Raw genomic sequence first — 20,428 nt, 5'->3', positions numbered from 1 at the left:
CAGCCCGCTACAGACATCCCATTGGGTATGCTACCATTCCTAAAGCCAAAAGCTAGAGAGAGGGGAGGTATCCTATTGGAGGCCACAAAAACGACTCTACACACCTGGGATAAGGCTATCCGTGGCAGGGGGGTCAAACAGGGCCTTGGCCCACTGTTCCCTATCTTGCATATTCCACACTTTTCGCCTGGGCTTCATAAAATGTTCTGGGAAGGTTGGAGGGAAGCTGACACAGTGTCCCTACAAGATATGTATCAGGATGATGCCCCACTTTCCTTCGAAATATGCCAACAAAGATTCGGCAATACCGAGCATCACAGATTTAAATATATACAATTGCGTCACTGGATCTCACACCCAGAGGTAAAAAGGACTGAGTTACGACCCCCAGTAGGCCTAGAACTCACGATACGGGAGGGGACACATGAAAGAGGGATTACCAGACTGTACAAGCTATTAGACAAAGCGCAAATAGATGGTACCCTCCAATATATGAAGGACTGGGAGCGGGACATAGGGGAGGAGATCACACGGGAAGAATGGAGTCAATTGCCCGAAAGGGAAATGAGTATCTGGATGTCATCCGCATAATTTGTGTAGGTAACACCCCGTCTGTCCAATTTGTCGAATAGAGGCTTGGTAAATATGTTATACATAGTAAGTGAGACACATGATCCTTGTGGAATGCCGCAAGTGGTCTGGATTGGGTTTGCTGATGCCGAGGGGGAAAAGGCTCTCATTGTTCTATTTTCTAAGAAGGACCGGACCCAGGCTATTGCATCACTCGAGAAGTGGGCTGCCGACGCCAGGTGTTTACACAAAACTGCGTGGTCCACCAAATCGAAGGCCTCGACTTGGAGTAGCTTGGCTGTTTTGCCTTTGTCCTTAAGCTCATCAATTTGGGTTTTTAGATCAATTCATGCCGTTTCCGTGCCATGTTGTGGCCTGAATCTGGATTGGCAGGAGCCAAGTAGGTGGATTGCTTCAAGGTAGTCCTGAATTTGTAAGTACGCTACTCTGTCAAATATTTTAAGGAGAAAGGGTACCGTGGTGATGAGTCTGTAATTTGTAGGGATGGAAGGGTCAAGTGTCTGTTTCTTGAGCAGAGGTAGAACCCAAGACTCTTTTAGGTTACTTGGGACGGTGTTGGTCTTGAAGGAGGCATTACTAAGCTTTGAGATGAAGGGGCGCTAGGTCTCTCGCAGCATCTTTGATTATTTGTGCAAGGGAAGTTGTCGCCCTGACGATTAGAGGGCTTCAGAGATAAGATCATTTTCTCAGTTTCCAGGATGGAGACTTTGGTGAATCTAAATGGTGCTATGGTGCTGCGTCTCGGTGGGGAGCAAGGAGGCTTTTTTGTTAGCAATTATGATTTGGAGTGACAATATTTTGTTGGACAGGGCATTCTGAATGCTGGTGCACCATTCTTTGTCCTTAGGTGCATTATCTACAGGGGGAATAAGGGATTCCAATTCCCGCAGGATCACAAAGAGTTCCTTAGTATTGGAGCTGGCCTTGGATATTCTTTCATTGAAAAGGTCTTTTTTGGTATGAATTATTTCTTTTTTCTAGTTGTTTGCGAAGTGAGTTAGTTGTATTTTCTTTTCGTCCGAGGGGGGTGTGTCGTCATAAGGATTGTAGTTTCCTTTTTTGAAGTCTCAGTTCTTTGAGGTGAGGTGTAAACCAGGCATTAAGGTGAGCCTTATGGTTACTTTTGCACAATTTAGTTGGCGCAATGATATCTAGGGCCTTAGTCATGGTGTTGTTAAAAGCCTCAACGAGGAGGTTGGGGTCTACGTTGCTTGGTAGAGAGTTAAGGGATAGCAGGAGATGAGGTAGTAGTTTGTCTGGTGTGATTCTTTTTTGCATCTGGTGGGAAGTGGAGGTGCCATAACAAAGACTTTGACTTCTCTATAACAATAGACAAACACCCAATCAGGTGGTGGTCAGTACACAGTTGCGGGGTTATTTTGGTGATGGAAGTCATGCAATTCAGGTCAGCTACTCAGTCAAGGGTCCTTCCTTTGACATGAGATTGGGCAAGGACTTTTTGGGTAAGTCCATGATCTGTCAGGATGGTCGCTATTGACTGAGCCTGTTTGTCCTCTGGGTCATTAAATCCCAGGTTGAAGTCGCCCAGTATTAATAGCTGCAAGGAATCTTTAGTATTGTTGGCCAGGAGACTGGATAGGTCCTCCTCAAAGGTGCTGATAGGCCCTGGTGGTCTATATAGCAGGTAGATAGTTAAGGTGCGGCAACTGGATATGGGTAGTTTGGCTGTAATCATTTCACAGGGCTTAAGTGGTGGAGGAGTCAGAAGTCTTATGGCGAGGTTGGTTTTCGCTATAATGGCTAAACTGCCCCCTCTAGCATTGGGTCGGTCCACTCAGGGTATCTGATGGTTGTCAGAAATAGCTAACATAAGGACAGGGCCTGCTGCGTCATGCAGCCATGATTCAGTGACCGCTAGGATGTCCAAATTATCAGTGGATAGGAGGTCTACTATTTCAGTGGCATGTGCCACTAGAGAGCTAGCATTGGTAAGAGCTCCAGAGGTAGAGGTCGTATTTTTGGGCTCTTGAAGTATGGTGGTGCGTGATCTGGATTGATTAGTTCTGGCATAAGATTTCGAAGGCCGGTGGTCAGCAGGTTTCAGTATGTTGGAAAGGGGCTCGTTGTCAGATCTGGATGTTGATTTATGGCGTGGGGCAATGGTATTGTAGTTGAGGTGGGGATTTAGATTCATGTTGCTATTAGTTCTAGGCTCATAGAGACGGGGTAATCTGGCTTGGAGTATGTTGTTTCTGTCAGACAGATGACAAGGTAAGTGCCTAACTTGGGGCATTGTTGTGTAGGGTGTTTTACCTTTGTGTTTCCTTTGGTTATGGAGTCTAACCAACTCCATAGGCATCATCTTTTTCATTTGTGTCACACAGCACCCTCAGTGCAGTGACACAGGGAAGCCTTTCAGGCTTTCCCAAGGTTTAACTACCTTATCTGGGATAAACTACTGTTTCCCAAAACAGTGGAGTGAAATTGACTTCACTTAGTCCTTTAAATTTCTAGACCCAGCACAACCTATCTTCCTATACAGTGCTGGAGGGGCCTGTGTCTAGATACTCATGTAACAGTCAAATGTTACCTTTTCCTCTCAGAATGGCTGGTGGCAGTGGTTTTACAACGAACTACCATGATTTTTCCCGACCGTGAACTATTCGTAGGTCCGGTAACCTTAAATCGTGGGAGCCATATTTTTCAAGATGGCGCCCAGCCATCGTTGCTAAAATGGTTCCCGGTCGTCTTTTTTCACCATGTCTTTGTGTAAAGGTCCTTCTAGTGTTTTTCTCTGCGCGCCAAACCAGGTTTGGTCTTTTTGTTCATTCGCCTTTGGCGGGCTTCAGGAGTGAAACCCGCCTCTGGTTCCAGAGTGTCTGCGGTAGGCAGGAAGTGTGGGAGGTGCCCGAAACGCCCTGTGCGTAGTCTCCGTAGTCTCCTAGGAAACCCAAATGCACTCTGTGACGATTGGCTGACTGACTGTCCGGCAAGGACAGCCACCCTTCTGCGTGACTGGCAGCTAAGCTGGAATGAATGGGAGAGAACTGATTAAAAGGCGAGTTTCTTGGCTTGGTTGGCAGAGTCGACCATTGGCCGAAGGAACCGCGGAAGAGCTTGAAGAGGACAGCTGCTGCAACTCCTAGACCGATGGTTTGCCCGGTGAAGCCCTGCTGCAGGTCCGAATCATCAAGTACACATCGACAGAGAAGCCCTGCAAAGGCCTTTGAGTTGGTAGGACCAATCAACTCCCAAGTAAGCCACCTGATACCCATCTCGAAGCTGGTTGCATTTCCTCAGAGTGTGCAGGAAACCGTAGAGCCACGGAGAGGGACACCAGATTGTGTGCGTTACTTGTAAGATGGCCGAAAGCATTTGGAAGATCCTCCAGACTCCCACGACTTCAGACCGACCGAGCCTGAACCCCCTGGGCGGAGTCTGGGACCGAGAAGCAAGGACAGTCCAACTTGACAGCCAGGATCAGTGTTGTTACCAGTACGGGAGCTGAAACGCGAAACAGCCACTGAAATTGAAGTTTGCCAGTTGCAAGCTTTTGACTGTCCCAGTGCAGGAGTCCCCCTACGTCCTCCCTCATGTCCCCATGACTGAGGCCCAGGAACAGCGAGATCTGCAGGAACTGCCAGGAACAGAAGTCATCAGCTGCATATTTTTCTTCATTGTAAGGTACTGTAAAACAAGACTGAGAGAACTTACTTCTCACAGTGAAAGTGCTTGAATCTTTTGCAATGCGCAACCCCAATCAACTTGTGACCCAACATATGATTCTTCTTTTTTCAAACTACTTCTAAGAATTTATGCAGAGACTTTTCTGTTTACTTACCAGAACCGCTTCATCCTATCCAAGACTTGAGCCCACTGACTTTGGCCTAGCCTATTGAATTGAATTGACTCTTCTGGTGAATTTGCACTGTCTAAGAATAATTGTTGTCTTTTATGTTCTGATAATCTTTGCCTTTTACTCCTCTTGAAAAGTATTGGAAGTATATTTGTGTGTTATTATATGATTGCCTCCTTCTAATGAATGTTTTATAACTGACTGATGAATAAACTACTAAGTATTTATCCAGGAAACCTTGAGTATAAGAGTTTATTTGAACACCTGTGATCGTAGACCTTTGTGTGACACCATTGTTGCTCACATTCCCCTCTTGAGATAAGCCTGGCTGCTCAACACGCTACCAAAACTGTGCAGTACAGACTTATACCAAATGTTGGTTTGCTTACACCTGTAGTCATAGTTGTGTGTAGTGTTCGCAGAGGGTACTGCATGCAAACTTTGCCTAACAAGGACAATCACATTAAGTATCTGAGTGTTCTGAGATCCAGCGTGGGCAGGTCGTGTAAACTCCCACTCTCGCTGCTGGGTCATATAGCGATTGCAAAAATAGTGATAGTCCCCAAACTCCTTTACATTTTCAAAAATATCCCTGTGTGGCCAGGTGTTGGGTACTTCGATGAGGTGACGGCCCATCTGATTGGGCGGGCATGGTATCCGCGGGCCACGCAAGTAAGCTGGGACGCCCTGGCCCCCCCCTGGGAGTGTGGGGATGTTGGGGCACCTCACATGAAGTTACTTCTTTGCTGCAAAGCTACACTTTGCGTCCTACTGGATGTCGGGGGGACCATGGCACCCCCACCTACGCATTGAGAGATGCTCGGTGCACCCTTCTACACTGCAGGGGGTCTTGATATTGCCGAAGGTGAAGGACAAATTTAAATTTGATCCTCTGGCATGCATGATTCATGCATGAACCGGGCACTGAAACGACTACGGATCGATATCCCATTCGAACTAGGCCTTCAAATATGGAAAGTAGAGTGCTTCCCACCGACATGTGATGAAGCTGTACTACAGGAGTGGAAGGGGGTGGGGATTGAATGCATGGCTGAATTATATCCTGGGGGAAAATTTGTATCACAAGAGCAATTCACTGCGAAGATGGGAGGGGGGGGCTCCATCGCACACTGCAGTACCTTAGGTCCCCATGATTCCCAAACATTCCGACGACACTCCCTCTAATGCAATACCTGGTTTGCTCCACGGCGGCGAGGCACTCCCCGGGTAACCCTTAAGTACAGGCTTCAATGGGAGGAGAATGCAGGTACCACCTTCATAGATAAACAATGGGCAATGATCTGTGAGCGTACTCACAGTGGGGCATTTAATACACAACTGCAACTGATCCAGTTCAAAACCCTACACAGAGCGTACCTGGTTCCAGCCCGCCTCCATTTGATGAACCGCACCAGGGCGAGCAACTGCTCAAGATGCAACACTGAATCTGCTAATTTTATTCATATGTTGTGGATGTGTCCCAAACTGTGGGAATTCTGGGAGGGGGTGGTGAAAGCTGTTTCTGCTATGCTGGGGAGAGCAATACCATGTGAATTACTGTGCTGCATGTGTGGCTGGTTGCCCGAGACTCCTAAACACAAACAGAAATTGATTACAACATATATGATAATGGCAAGGAGGTGTATTTTAATGAGATGGAATGGTGCAACCCCGCTCCTGGGGTACCGACTTGGCTCAATGATTTCATCTGGCTTAGTGATGCCGACAAAGAATACGGACTATTGTGCAGCCATCAGACTAGGCCCAAGAACATTTGGGGCCCCTTGCTGTCCTATCTCATGTCTCGAGCTCAGATTTGGAATTAGGTGAGCCAACACTGGCTCCAACAACCACGCACAACTTTTACATGAACCAATAGGCCAGAATGTACTTCACGACTAATGTTGCCCCCCCTAACCTCCCTGCCACTGCATACTCTCGGGGGGAGTCCTGCTGCATATCTCTTGATACCTTACCTGTACTAGAACTCATTGTTGTACCTCAATTTGATGCTGTCATTTTTAATGTCTTAAGACGTGAACCAATCAAAGAAAGTTTAAAAGAAAAAGAAAATGTTAACAGTTGAATAGGTATGTGTTAGGGCATTCTCCCTCTTAATACCCACTGAGCATATCCACTTGGATGGATATAAAAGCAGAATGGCATCAGGCCAAATGTGGCAATAGCGAGAACCTGGCAAAGAGAGTCAGAAGGATGCAGAAATGCTAAGTGGCCCAAGGGTGTTGGGAGAGCCGACCAAGCTGGAAGTCCCAAGAGATTTGAGAAAGCTGGTAAAATAGAGCTGCAAAACGGAGAGATCTGAGACAAAGAAATCAGGATCTGAAAGAGTTGAGAAAGCTGGAAGGTCAGAGAGCAGCAGGGGTTGAGCAAGATGAAATGGCTGAGAAATCTAAGAGGGGAGAAGCCTGAAAGTCCTGACAAACCTAGAAAAGGAGCTCTTAAGTCCAGAGACAAGTGTCACAGATGGCACAAAACCATCTGACTCTAGAGGACAGTTCAAGGGTTTTTATTTAAATCGTGTGGGCCCTGGGGAGGTCCCTCTTTCTCTAGTCTCCCTTGGGATTGCCTCCCTACCCCAGGCATCTGGGTATCTTGTAATATTTTCGCCAGCAAAAATATCGCCGTACATATGGTCAGGAACGGCCATAGGCGATATTTTCGCCACCAAAAATATTAGGTGCGGGGGTTGCGGGGGTGTCCCCCGCACATAAAAAAATGATGCGGGGGTTGCAGGGGTGTCCCCCGCAGGGTCCATGTGTTATTTTCGCCGCAAAAATATGGCAATATTTTTGCGGCGAAAATATCACATGGAACCGGCATCTGCAGCTCTGGTGAGTGCTATGAAACAGTAACCCCTATTGCCTAGTCTCTACTTTTTTTGTGAATGGCGATTCCCGAATATGGAAGCTCCTCAACGCCCTTAGTGACTTCCTAACTGTCCCTACTCCAGAGGTTCGTAATTCTAATCAGGATTTGGACCGGGCATAGCACTTACTTGAATTCTGGCTAGTTCGATAACACCCACTGATCTTTCTCTCACTGTGCCTCTCTCCAGAATACTACTACTGGTAATCCTCCGTCCCTCAGCGGTTTTGGCCCTCCTGCTCCTCCCCTTTTCCCTTTGATGTAATCACTTCTTCTACTCTCCCTCCACTCCCACCACTCTGCTCCTCCCCCCACAACCACCACCACTGTGCTCTTCCCACTACATAAAGTCTCCTTTCACCCTGTACAATGCATTTCACATCCACTCTTTACACTAACTCCTACTCATTTGCCACCCAAATACATCCACTCACACGACAGAAACACTTTCACTCATTAGTCAATACTTCACCTGTTCTACCAATCTTCTCCAGAAGCCGCCTCTCCCTTCTACTGGTGTCTTGGTCATCCTCCACCTCCACTGCTGAGCTGACATCACCCGAATAACCCAACCTTCCTCATTATTGTTCCCTGCTTAAGTCTTCCTCCCTTTGTACTGTACGGATTGAACAGTTTACTCTGGACAATCCTGGTCCGTCTCCTCTTCTCAGGATGTGTATGTGCCAAGGTAAATCTTCAAAAGGGGGCTAAGCCCCACTAGCTTTAAGGGTGACTGCGGACTGGTGATGCCAGCCCTAGATGGTCGATGTCTTGGTTTGTGCTGCAGCTGGGTAAATAGACTGGTAATTGTCATAAGGGAAGGTGGGAATCTGCTCCTTTCCTGATCCCTGGTGGTCCAGCGGACCTCGATGTTGTTTTCTGGTCTTGCTGGCTTCCTGCATCACCGCACAGCTCAGTGGTCTATCTCCTTCTGCCATAGTGCCCTCCAGCACTCGTTGGACTTTATGCTTCAGTTTGTTAGCAGCCTTCACCCATTTCAAGGTCCTGTTGGCAACGCAGTTTTCACCCCTGCAGTGTTCATAGCTTTAGGAGTGGATCTAACAAAGACAGAAAGATACTGGCAAGTATTGCTTTTAGGAGGCAAGGCCGGAGATAAGGTCATGCACACTACCATGCTAGCACAGGAGAGTGATGGGGAAAATGAGACTTCTTCTGATGTTGTCATCTTCCTGGGGATGGCCTGTGTAGGGCTCACTGGCTTTGCCCTCGAAACGGACTGTGCAACACTAATGAGTCCACAGAAGGGCTAGGCAGGTGACTTAACAAGCGGATGAGAATATCCGGCACTAACTAAAGCAGAGCGAGGAGGAGATATACCCTGTGACAGAGTGAGCTGGGAACAACTTCTGAGCAAAGACAACATCAAGCAAGATCCATGGGGTTGAGTAGGAAGCTATATCCCAGCAAGTCAATTGACAACAATATCCCTGGGAGGTTGTAAAGAATGTGAGTGGAGTACTAAATCCTTGCGAGTTTCAAATGTGTGATCTGTGCACTATATCCCAGAGTCTGCGGTGGAGGGACAAAATACATCCATGGTGCTACATTACAGACAATGGGCCTCATCATAAGGTTGCCGGTCCAGTAACAACGGTACCAGTAAGTTTGCTGGTACTGTTGTTACCGGACCGGCAAACTACGAGTTCTGCTCGCGGGTGCCTTACCGTCTGCCAGATTTGACCTGGCAGGCGTACTGGCACCCGCGAGCAGACCTTGACAGATACACCGGCACCATTCGTGAATGGTGCCGGTGCATTCGGCCTCCCCATTCCCATTGAGTCCAATGGGACTCAAATGGGAATGTGGAGTAATAATTACCGGCACCCGGCATTAGGGATTTACCGGGTCCGCCAGGGCTGTAATGCCCCGATAGGTCCCCATTGCCGGGTGCCGGTAAATTCATGACTCTGGCAGCAGCCGTGCCTGTATGTACCGGCATGGCTACCACCGGACTCATAATGGGATCCAATGTGTTTTCAAGAAGTTGCTGAGTGCTAAATCACTGAGTTACTGTTTTAAGAAAGATGCTCAGTGATATATCCCTGGAGATGCATTTTCAAGAGGCTTGCAGGACATTATATCCCGGAGGCTGTTACAATACGTTTGCTCAGTGCTATCCCCTTAGACTGATAGAACAGATCACCAAATAGAGACTAGTATCCCTACTAGATAGGAAATCCCTACTGCACTATATCTTACCCATTTCCTAGATCTTTGACTTGATTGTTCAGTAGGAACACTCCTCTTTTCCTTTATATTGAAACCTCTATTACCTAGAGTCATTCATGCAATTACGCATCTTGACAATAATAAATTCACACACACTGCTGCCAACTATTGCACATACTTCATTCCAAGTCTTGAAAACATGGCTATATTCTAAATAGCAGACTCCATTGCAATCCTTCGAAAGAGGCTGGCAAGTCAACCAACCAAAACATTTCCCCAAAAATAGAGAGCCCAGGTTAGTATTCTTAACAGTGCTGAATAAAGATAATTGTTGTAATTTCGCAGAAATCAGGTTAATTCATGTGTATAGCTGAGAGAGGCTTGCTTTGTGGCCAAAATCCGATGTCAAACAGATCATATGTATCTACCTTTGGTGACGAACTTCCATTTTCATTTTTTGCTTTGGTGTTCGATCTCCATGGCGTATAACTGCAATAACACATCTGAGTTCCATCCTGTAAAAAGATTAATGAGTACAGTTCTGAAACTACACATTAAACAAATGCAGAGCCATCATCCAATACCACAAAACAACAAAAAAGTAATTTACATATAGAATATGATTCAATGATAAAATTGAAATGTTCTGATCACTACTACTACTACCACCACCACCAACCACCACTTTTCTCTACCATGGACATCTTATGATGGTCTGTGTGATTGTCTCCTTCATTTGATCCAAATATACTGCTGTTCTAACCTTTTGTAGTCAATCATATGTACTCTAGTTCAAATCTGCACTCCCAAACAGAGAGGACCAAGAAAAGCTTAAAGATCAAGCATAAATCAGTGTGAAATACAGGCCTTGGTCTACCCATGCCTAGAAAGAACCAGGACAGTATGCAGAATACACACCATTCTGGGAGTGGATTTCCTGAGATTTGGGAATTGTGGGATGATCTGGAGAGACAACAATATAATTCTTTGTATTCAAAGTTTCTCTGTTAGGAGGCAACAGACTATAATCTACCAATTACATTTCAAACAGCACATCTAGCAGCAGTTACCTGTGTGATAATAATATGTTTATAGATACTTATAATATTAAGAACATAAAATCACTAAAAGCACAGTAACAATCACCACTACAGTAATGTAATACACTTCATAAGGTCCAGTATAGAGTGCAATGTGGTTAAATGGAGGAAAGGGAAATTGAAGGAACCCTTACATTAGAGTGAGAAAACATCAGCCAAAACCCCAAAAATCAAGATCATTCTGTTGCATATTTCCAGGAACGGATAGCAAAATCAATGAACATGCCCATGTCACATCTGTGTTTATTTACAACTCACTTTTTAATATAAATGGTTAATATATCAGTCACCCAGTTACAACCCTGGGGCAATAGGCAATTTTGACAAAGTTTATATTTCTTGTCAAAAAAGAAAGAATATAAATGGAAGGCATTACGGGCATATCCATTTCCAGGTTAATTAATTCCGAGACATGTTACCAGAATTTCTTAGTTTTAAAACACCCTGTCAATTCCTATATCACCAATAAGCAGCAGAGCCAATCACTGTCGGGGTCTAGTATGCTCAATTGCAAATCTAATTTGGCTGACTCTTCAATTTCAGCACCAGCAGCTGTGCCATGAATAGCTTATTTGGACCAGTATTTTGGTAGGCTAATGTGCACTGTCATGGAAGCACATGGAAGTTTGTAGGTTTGAAAGGTGGAATAATGTCCTTCGGCTATATATTGCATGCAGCTCCAATGTTCAGGTAGAGCTGAAGGAAGAGTGTTCCAGCTGAGATTTTTTGCCAACACTCACCTGATCACTCAGCATATGTGCAACCATGCAAGCCATGTGTGAGAGAGATATCGAAATGATATTAATTTCCCTCCTTTCCACAAATCTATCTATTTGATGTCACATAAGTGGCAATTGTACTAGAAAACCACCTTCCCAGCCAACAGATTTTTCCCACTGGGTTAAAACACATGACATTTTCACCCCCACCTACAGAGATGACCAGCAAACACGTTTTGTGGTTAGACATGTCTACTTTGGTTCAAAGTGCGTTAAGCTCCAAACAGGTTTTCGGTAATGGTTCCACTTTCATCCTAATATGGGTCACGCCATTAAACATTTTATAGATGTTACGAGCCATGAATGCCAAGTGACAAGTATCAACATTTCTAACATTGACTTAATGCAGTTGCAACTTCTATAGTGCTCATCTTGGCGGTAATTCCATACCACAGATGCGTTTGCAGGAATTTATGATTCTGATAATTTTTTGCAGTGCAGGGAGGGGGCTTCGACAGCGGATGGCTATTGCATTGTGAATGACCTTTAATAATGGAAAATCCAACACACAGAGGTGTTGCACTGTGCACTTTAGTTACACTCCTATAATTCTTTTTAATGAGGTTTCTTTGTAGCATAAAGAGAGTTATAGTCCTGGTATTGTAGTTCCCTGGGACAACCTAAGAGAAACACCTTATGTCTGAAACAAGACATGATCAGAAGAAAAAAGAGTAGAAAGTTAAGATCCCGCACATCTGAACAATATAAATTCTTTAGAACCGGAAATCTTAATGAATTAAAGTAACCCATTCATCAAAATAATTGAAATAGGCTAAAGCAAGGTTGTTCTTCCTCACACTTGGAAACACGAATGGAATTTACATTTCACCAATTAAAATGTTGTAGAGGAAGCAGACTTCTAGAACTACATTCCCAAAATGACTAACAGGAAGAGCCAGGTTAATAAAGCCTTCTGTGGGAAAACATCAAGCCTTGATAAAATGCAGGTACATGTTTGGTTTTTGACTAGGCCTCATCCCACTGACTTGATGTTTGCTCAAATCAGTTCTTTGCATAAAGAAGTCATTTTTTGTTCTATACATTTTTTTTAATACTATTTAGTGCTTCTGCTGCTTAGTCTCTAATGTGTAGTTGAAAGAAAATATCTTTGAATGCTACAAAACAACTATTCTAAAAAGGGACAAAGGAACAGGCTTGCAGGTGCAGCCTCTCTGTGGTGTACGTATTATGGGTGTTGGCAGTTTACGTAGATCCACCAGCTTCTTGCTGCTCCTACTCAATATTTTGTAGGATCACTTTAGAGCTGAGTGATAAACCTCACCTTCTCCATCACTTTATCAAGAAAAAAAATGTTATAGTGCTCACTTAGTCAAAAAACAAAACCTTGAGATACGTCCATCTGTCCACGTGAATTTTTATCTGAATTTTAAACTTGACGAAATAAAGATACATCATAAGATTTACAAAGATATTGATATCCCCAGATATATGCATTAAAAAGCTCAGTCAATGAAGTCATGTTTTTGACACAAGGGAGGTAGCATCATCTGCTATGATTTGTACTACTTAATTTTGTATTCAAATATAGCAAAAACCAATCAATGCTTTTCCTCAGGATAACCATGGTTTCTGGAACATTGGCAGAGCATCAGCAAATTGGCAGAATTTTGGCTCAATACCATCACATTTTATTCTTTTCCATGTTCAGTTTCCCTTCTTATTGAGATAACTTAAGGTTTCATTGTAAGAATTAATAAGAGGGAGAAAAGAGGAAATCTGTCTTGAGCCCTCTTCAGAATTATTAAAGTAAGTCCATTGGTAAGAACTCTAGCTGTATGGGAAGCATGAAGTAGTAGTCCAGCCAAATTCAAGATAGCAGAAACATTTTCGTCATTGAAAATGGATGTTTCTCTTTTGCTATGGTTATATTCTCTCTCAGCATAGTGGCAACGACAGACACAGTTGTGTCATTCTACCCTTTTGCTATTGATGGCAGTAATTTTCTTACACCATTTGCTGCATTCTGTATTGAGCAAAACCAGCTTAATTTTCATGTACCGATTCTGGCATTACCTTCTTCATGGGAATGGTTATAACCATCAGCAATATTTTCCTATTAGTGTTGATCAAACAAATCAATGTGTAGCTCCAACAGAATGCATATATTTGTCTGTTTTAAAAAGCATAGAAATTAAAGCATGTCTAAGAACCTGGCAGTGGGCTGCAATCAAATGAGTCTACAAACATTCTAAGGACAAAGGTCAGAATAGAATCAGGCAAAAGGGGCTAAAAATCAACCAGGAAGCAGTCATTCCCTAATATCCTGGTTAAGTTTAAATCTTAAATAGCCACAGAGGCCCCATAAACATCTAATTTTCTAGAAATGCAGACTTTTCTGTGAATACTGTATTTTCTATTTTTTAAATAAATCACAAATCCAGCCAGGAAGAAACATAGTGCTGAAAAAGAAGCTGGTTCACAGGATAGGAGAAGAGGGGTCATGATCAATTCTAGTGCCTAGTATGTTGTGGCTCCTAGTGTTCAGATGGACTCCTTGAAATGCTCTAATGTGGATTGGAAAGGAAGTGTAATGTAAAACGGCGATATCGGCTTCCACAAAGGCTTAGGGTAACCGAAAGCATGAACCGTAGCGGTCAGCTGTGTGGCCAGCACGGCTTACTACCGGGATAGTCAATATTTCAGTGGAGCTTTGTTGTCTGAAGTGGAGCTTGATTGATGGTCATGCAAGTGACAGCAAATGTTGATTTGATCTCAAAATTAATTTGTTACTACTTTCGTGGCTACCTTTCCAAGGAATGGTAGATGAGTGATGGGTCAATAATTGACTAAGAGAAGCTTTATATTTAGTAAGGAGAGGATTGGTTGTGTTGCAGTTGGTTCGGGGGGAGATGCTTTGGGAGCTAGGAACATGATTTATGCTCAGAAGGGTGAGGGCCTATCCAGGGAGTCCTTTGGCTGTGGTCGATGGGAATTGGGTGTCTTCATGTATAACAGTTTTGAGGACAGCAAGGATATTTATACGTGAAATCTTTGATCCTTGAGGAACCTGGAAATCTATTTTATTTTCTTCTTTTTTCACCAATCAAACTGTTGACTGTTCATTATGCTTTTTCATGTCACACAATCCATGTCTGTCTCACTACTGGTTTTGTCATATAATTTTATGGATGTAAATACTCAAGCCCTGATTTGAAAAAGACAGAGGAACCATCGAAACACGTGTCATCATATAGGGCGAATGACCAATAACAACACAAAACTATTGACCACTAAGAATCGAGTTCTTGCGTTTTTAATGTTTGGTCTATTGGTGCATTAATACAACTAAGGGTAACCAGAAACACATTAGGATATTTATACGGTCTTGTTACGTCTGTTTCTGTTTGTGTGTTGAAGATGGTTCATTTGCGTGTGACATTTAGCAGGATGGAGAGAGGGTAGGCGATAATCATCTTGTGTCATGTGTCTATGTGGTCCGAAAGTGAGTTGTTGCTCTACTTGGTTGCTTTAAATGGAACACTGCTTCTACTGGTGGCTTCTGTAATGGTCCCCTGCAGCTTTTTCTGAGGAAACTATTTTGTACACGTAGCACAGATTGTTTTGAGGTAGCCGTTGGACAGATATTTGCTCTGTGCTAGTTTATAGATGAGGCATTTACTGAAAGTGCAGTCTGGTGCGTACAAAGCTGCAGATGGTTTCGTCTACCATAGCTCTAGTGGTGCATATGTGTTTATGGTAGTCGCCAGGGTAAAGTTGGTAATGCACCAGGGTGATGGCGTAGGAGGGATGATGCCAATGAGGTTTTTCTTGAAAGAGTTGTACTGTTTGATGATTATGGGTCAGGATGAGGAAGTGGTCTGTCCAATCCAAATATTTTAGGCTGCAGGCATTTCGGTGCTTTTAGTGCAGAGAAAACAAGGCTGCAGTTGTATCCAATATGGGTGGAACTAGTGATATGTTGTGTGCTGTTTTAAGCATGGAGGAGATTAAGGAGTTACTCTGATGTTCTTGGCATTGTCCTCTGGTTGATTTCTGTGGCAGAGACTAGGTTGGTGATTTCTTCCACAAATGCTTAGTTTACTTCCAACCATCCACAGATCAGCTACTACATATATGCGACATTGAGCATCAGGTAAAGAACAAGTTACTTATCCTACCTGGTAATGTTCGTTCGATGGGATGTTCCTCCGACGTATTCCACATCTTTGACAGTAATTACCACAGCTGTGCTGCTTCGGAAAACTTTTTCGGCGTAGGTGTCCTGCATCGATGTTGTCGATACGCTGTGCCTCGAGGGCCTCCATCGATGGTCGACGTCACCAGATGTTATATCTAGGATGAACAACGCCCATAGCCTCAGTTGTAGTTTTTACCCCCAGAACGTGTGGCACCAATCTCCTGCCAGTATGACTACAGAAAGCCTTGCGTAAACGTAAGCTGCAATCGCATAAGAAATTCCGTAGAGGGGCAGGTAGGGAGGGTACAATGTGGAATACGGAGGAACATCCCATCGAAAGAACGTTACCAGTTAAGATAAGTAACTTGTTCTTCAAAGGGATTGTGTCCTCCGACGTATTCCACATCTTTGACCGACTCCCAAAGCAGTACCAACGTATGGAGGTGGGAAAAGAATTTACAATTGCATCAATTTAGAAAGCCCAATAAAATTGCAGAATAGAGGACTGCCTTACCAAACGCCAAATCCTGCCCATGGATAGAGTCCAAGGAATAATGTTTCACAAAAGGTATGGACAGAGGCCATGTGGCTGCTTCGCAAATATTGTGAATCGGAACACCCCTCTGTAGGGCAGTGGAGGCAGCCATACCCCTAGTAGAATGAGCCTGTAAACCTACTGGAGGGTCCTTTCCTGCCAAACGATAATACTCAAAGATCGTCAAAATGATCCATCTAGATAAGATCTGCTTGGAAACAGCCTGACCTAAACACCTTCTAGCGTAACCAATAAAGAGCTGATTGTCCACTCTGACCCAGGACATCCATGAGAGATAGAAACTCAAAGCTCTCCTAGGGTCCAACCTATGGAGCCTCTCCTCTTCCTTACCAGGATGTGGAGGAGGATAGAATGCCTGAAGAATTACCTTCTGGCTCAGATGGCATTCCGACACAATGGAAGAGAGGAAGGCCGCACCCTAAGGACAACCCTGTCCTTATGGAACACAGTGAAGGGTGGTTTGGCGGAAAGTGCCTGCAACTCACTCACTCTGCGTGCAGAAGTAAGCACAAATAAAAATACAGTTTTAAAGGACAATAGTCGCAATGGACAAGAATGTAAGGGCTCAAACGGAGCTCCCATTAGGAACTTTAAAACCAAATTCAAATCCCATCCCGGCACCTGGAAAGGCGACGGTGGAAACACATTAGTTAGCCCTTTTAGAAACTGTGACATCAAAGGGATCTTAAAATAAGAACATTCCTCAGACAAGCGCTTAAATATGTACTGCGCCGCCAGGTAACCCTTAATGGTACCCACATGCAGGCCCTTGTGGGCTAAAGAAAGCAAAAAAGACAAACCCAAAGAATGGAACATTGGAAAGGATCCACATTCTGTACCCTGCACCAGTCGCAGAACTTCCTCCAGCGGCAACGGTACAGGGTCTTTTGTTGCGGGCCTTCTGTCCGAAACCAACACCTCCATCACGTCTTTGGGGAAGTCCCAATGCTTATATCTCAGCCTTTCAGATACCAAACATGAAGGCCGAGAGACTTGACCTCTGGATAGAGAACTCAAACCCCTCCAGTGAGAGCAGATCGTCTTGGTAGGGAAGGCGACGTGGAGGGCAGATGGACATGTCTCGAAGGTCCGGTTACCATGCTCTCCTGACCCATGCCGGAGCAATGAGGATCATACAGGACTCAAACCTCTGCAACCTCCGCAACACCTGCAGAATGACGGGGACTGGAGGGAACGCGTACAGCAGTGGGAAGGACCACTCCACTACGAACGCGTCCCCTAAGGCTCCTCTTGGAGGAAATTCCCACAAGCAGAATCTCTCGCAATTTCAGTTGACACTGGTGGCAAAGAGATCCACTTATGGGGTTTCCCAAAGGGTGAAGATCTCTAAAAGAACTTCCTGAGCCAGATCCCACTCGTGAGAGACCGTGCTCTGCCTGCTCAGAGCGTCCGCCACCGCGTTTTCGTCTCCGGCCAGATGAACTGCCGAGATCGAAATTTCCTGTTGGATGGCCCAGAACCAGAGCTGCATCGCCTCACTGCACAGTGGGAGTGACCCTGCCCCCCCTTTTGTTGAGGTAGTGCATGGCCACTGTATTGTCCATCATAATCGAGACATTCTTGCCCCGCACAGATGGCAGAAAAGTCTTCAGGGCTAGCCTGACAGCCCGCAGCTCTAAGAGATAGATGTGGAGTCTGGACTCCAACAGAGACCAACGGCCGCTTGCCATCAATTCGTTGGCATGAGCTCCCCACCCCATGAGGGATGCGTCTATCAATATTGTCACCTCCGACCACGGTTGCCAAAACGGAGCCCCTCTCAACAGATCTCCTTCGAGGGCCCACCACAGAAGGTCCTGGGTGACCGAGGGCGGAATCTGAACGGGATCTGACATCCTGCCGGAGAACTGTGACCACTGCATCTTGAGCGCCCACTGCAGAGATCTCATCCGCAGCCTGGCCTCTGGCATCAGTAAAATGCAGGATGCCATGAGGCCAAGCAACCTCAAGAACTCAAATGCCGGGAGACTCTGAGCACGTTGAAACTTGTCCACCATCTGCAGAATGTGATGAGCCTCACCTGGGGAGGCGAACACTGCCCCAGGGATGTGCTGCGATGTACTAGAAGCCACGGGGTAGGTGTCACATGAGATGTCTTTAGGTTGAGGGAGAAGCCCAGCTTGTGAAGGGAGTGGCAGGTGAGGTACAGATGATCCAGGACTTGCTCGGGAGAGCATGCCCTGATCAACCAATCGTCCAGGTAGGGGTAGACGTGAATCCCCCCTATCCTGAGATGCGCTGCCACCATCAACATCATCTTGGTGAAGACCCTCGGGACGGAGGTCAATCTGAACGGCAGCACCCGAAACTAAAAATGCGAGTCGCCACCCGCGAATCTCAGGTACTTCCTGTGCTTGGGATGAATCGGCACATGAAAGTAAGCGTCCTTGAGGTCGAGAGACACCAACCAATCCTGAAGCTGAAGGGCCTTGAGGACTTGAGAAAGAGTAACCATCTTGAACTTGTCCTTCCTGAGGAGTTTGTGCAATCCATGTAAGTCCATGATGGGTCTCAACCCTCCGTCTTAATATGGGGAATACCATCCCTTGTTCCTCTCCGCTAGAGGCACCAGTTCTATGGCGCCTTTCTCCAGCAGGGATAGGATTTCCTGTGCAAGGAGCGGATACGTATGCTTCAAAGTGAGCTTCCCCGGTGGATTGTCGTGAGGCCTCTGCCGGAAAGGAAGACAATAGCCGTGGGCTATGATCTCCAGAACCCACACATCTGCCCGAGCGGCTTTGGCACCTCGAGTACCTTGTTTTCCACCTCTGGTACTCCTACGTTGGCCCCTTTGACTGGCAGCTCCCCTCGATCTACCAAAGGAACAGTGTTACTCATTGATCCTCTCTACTCGGCTACTCGCGCGTTGGTATAACCAGTCAAACATAGGCCACACAGACTTGCTGAGAGCCTTTCTCTGAGCTTCCACAGCTCTCTGGGGCACCTCCAGTAAATTCTCTGCAAAAAGGCGCCGAGGGCGTTGATGGAAGTGGTGTCGTCGTCGAAGGCCTCACAGGCTCCAACGGTCTCGACAGCGTCGAGGACCGGGACCTGGACCGGGCACGGTGGCGATCATCCTTGTCTGATAGGGCCCGCGACGGTTCCCCATGATCACGCCGACCGTCAGAGCTGAAGGCGTGCGAGCGGTGCCTCTAGCACATTCCCTGCCGGCTTCCCTCAAAGGCGCGGACAGAACGGTGCCCTGCGTTTCGGAAATCGCCATCATCTGCCAGCGGAATTCATCCCATTCAAGTGTTTCGTGGGACAAGCCACCCGCCGTCTCGCGGAGTCCTCTGACGAGGACGGGGAAGGCGATAGGTGACGGCGCTTCCGTAAATGCCTTCGAAGAGGCAGAGGAATGGCAGGACCCACTCCTAGAACGAGTCCCCCTGGACTTGCGCCGACGTGGAGAGTTGCCCCTCGAATCGTCAGTCGAAATACAGTAGATTTCGATTTACGGGGTTTAGCAATCTTACCTACCGACAACAACTTCCTCTGCTACCGCAAGGCCTTCGAAGTTAGGGACTGGCATTCATCGCAATCGTCGGTGGCGTGGCTTTTACCTAGGCACCACAGACAAATGTTGTGCGGTTCCGTAATGGACTTGTTGGAACTGCAGTCCCGACACTTTTTGAAGCCCGACTTCGGGGTCGAAGACAAAGAGATTTTCTCAACTTTAGCAAACGAAGTAGAAGAACTGAGGCGCGCCGAGACTCCGAAGCAAACACATTAGCGCAAAAAAACGGAACTGAGGCTACGGGCGTCGTGCGTCCTAGATATAACATCCGGTGACATCGACCGTCGACAGAGGCCCTCGAGGGACAGCTTATTGACGTCGACGACGCAGGACGCATACGCCAAAAATGTTTTCCGAAGCAGCACAGCTGTGGTAATTACTGTCAAAGATGTGTAATACGTCGGATGACACAATCCCTTCGAAATATAGTTCTTCACAGCAGGAAAGGGGCTTTCCTACAGTGACCTTTTACCTAAACTATCTAATCTATTTGCTAGCAATTGAAAATGGTCAGGTTCAATTGTAAACCATACGTGGTATAGTAATGTTTGTACACTGTAGTTGATTAATGTAAATAATCAGGAACATTCAGTACAATCAATGAAATGGTGTGCGCTAGTATGACTACTTACATGGTGCCAGAAGTAGTTGGCACAATAGGAATATCTTCAGCTTCTGGTGGTATTGACCAAGGGATCTGAAACTGTGGTGCAAGTTCCCGCATAATGATATTTCTAGAAAACAAAGACAGAAAAATGAGAAAGAGAATTGGAAGTAAAAAAATAACAATTTAATAGGAAATCTGAACATGG

The 20,428-nt window shown here is 45.6% G+C and overlaps 1 protein-coding gene across 1 annotated transcript in view; it reads right to left on the bottom strand.

The window, feature by feature from the left end:
- PPIP5K2 (diphosphoinositol pentakisphosphate kinase 2) overlaps positions 1–20,428 on the bottom strand; it is a 2,362,281-nt gene that overhangs the window by 1,665,120 nt on the left and 676,733 nt on the right. The window contains exons 11-12 of the mRNA XM_069625464.1: positions 20,249–20,350; positions 9,913–9,999 (exon numbers count right to left, since the gene is read on the bottom strand). Of these exons, the coding sequence (XP_069481565.1) occupies positions 9,913–9,999; positions 20,249–20,350 (189 nt within the window). The remainder of the gene's footprint in view (positions 1–9,912; positions 10,000–20,248; positions 20,351–20,428) is intronic.

Source organism: Ambystoma mexicanum, chromosome 6p (assembly GCF_040938575.1).
Source record: "Ambystoma mexicanum isolate Mex_15411 chromosome 6p, UKY_AmexF1_1, whole genome shotgun sequence".
NCBI lineage: Eukaryota > Metazoa > Chordata > Amphibia > Caudata > Ambystomatidae > Ambystoma > Ambystoma mexicanum.
The sequence above is the reverse complement of the archived record's forward strand: the minus strand, read 5'-3'. Positions and strand labels throughout refer to the sequence as shown.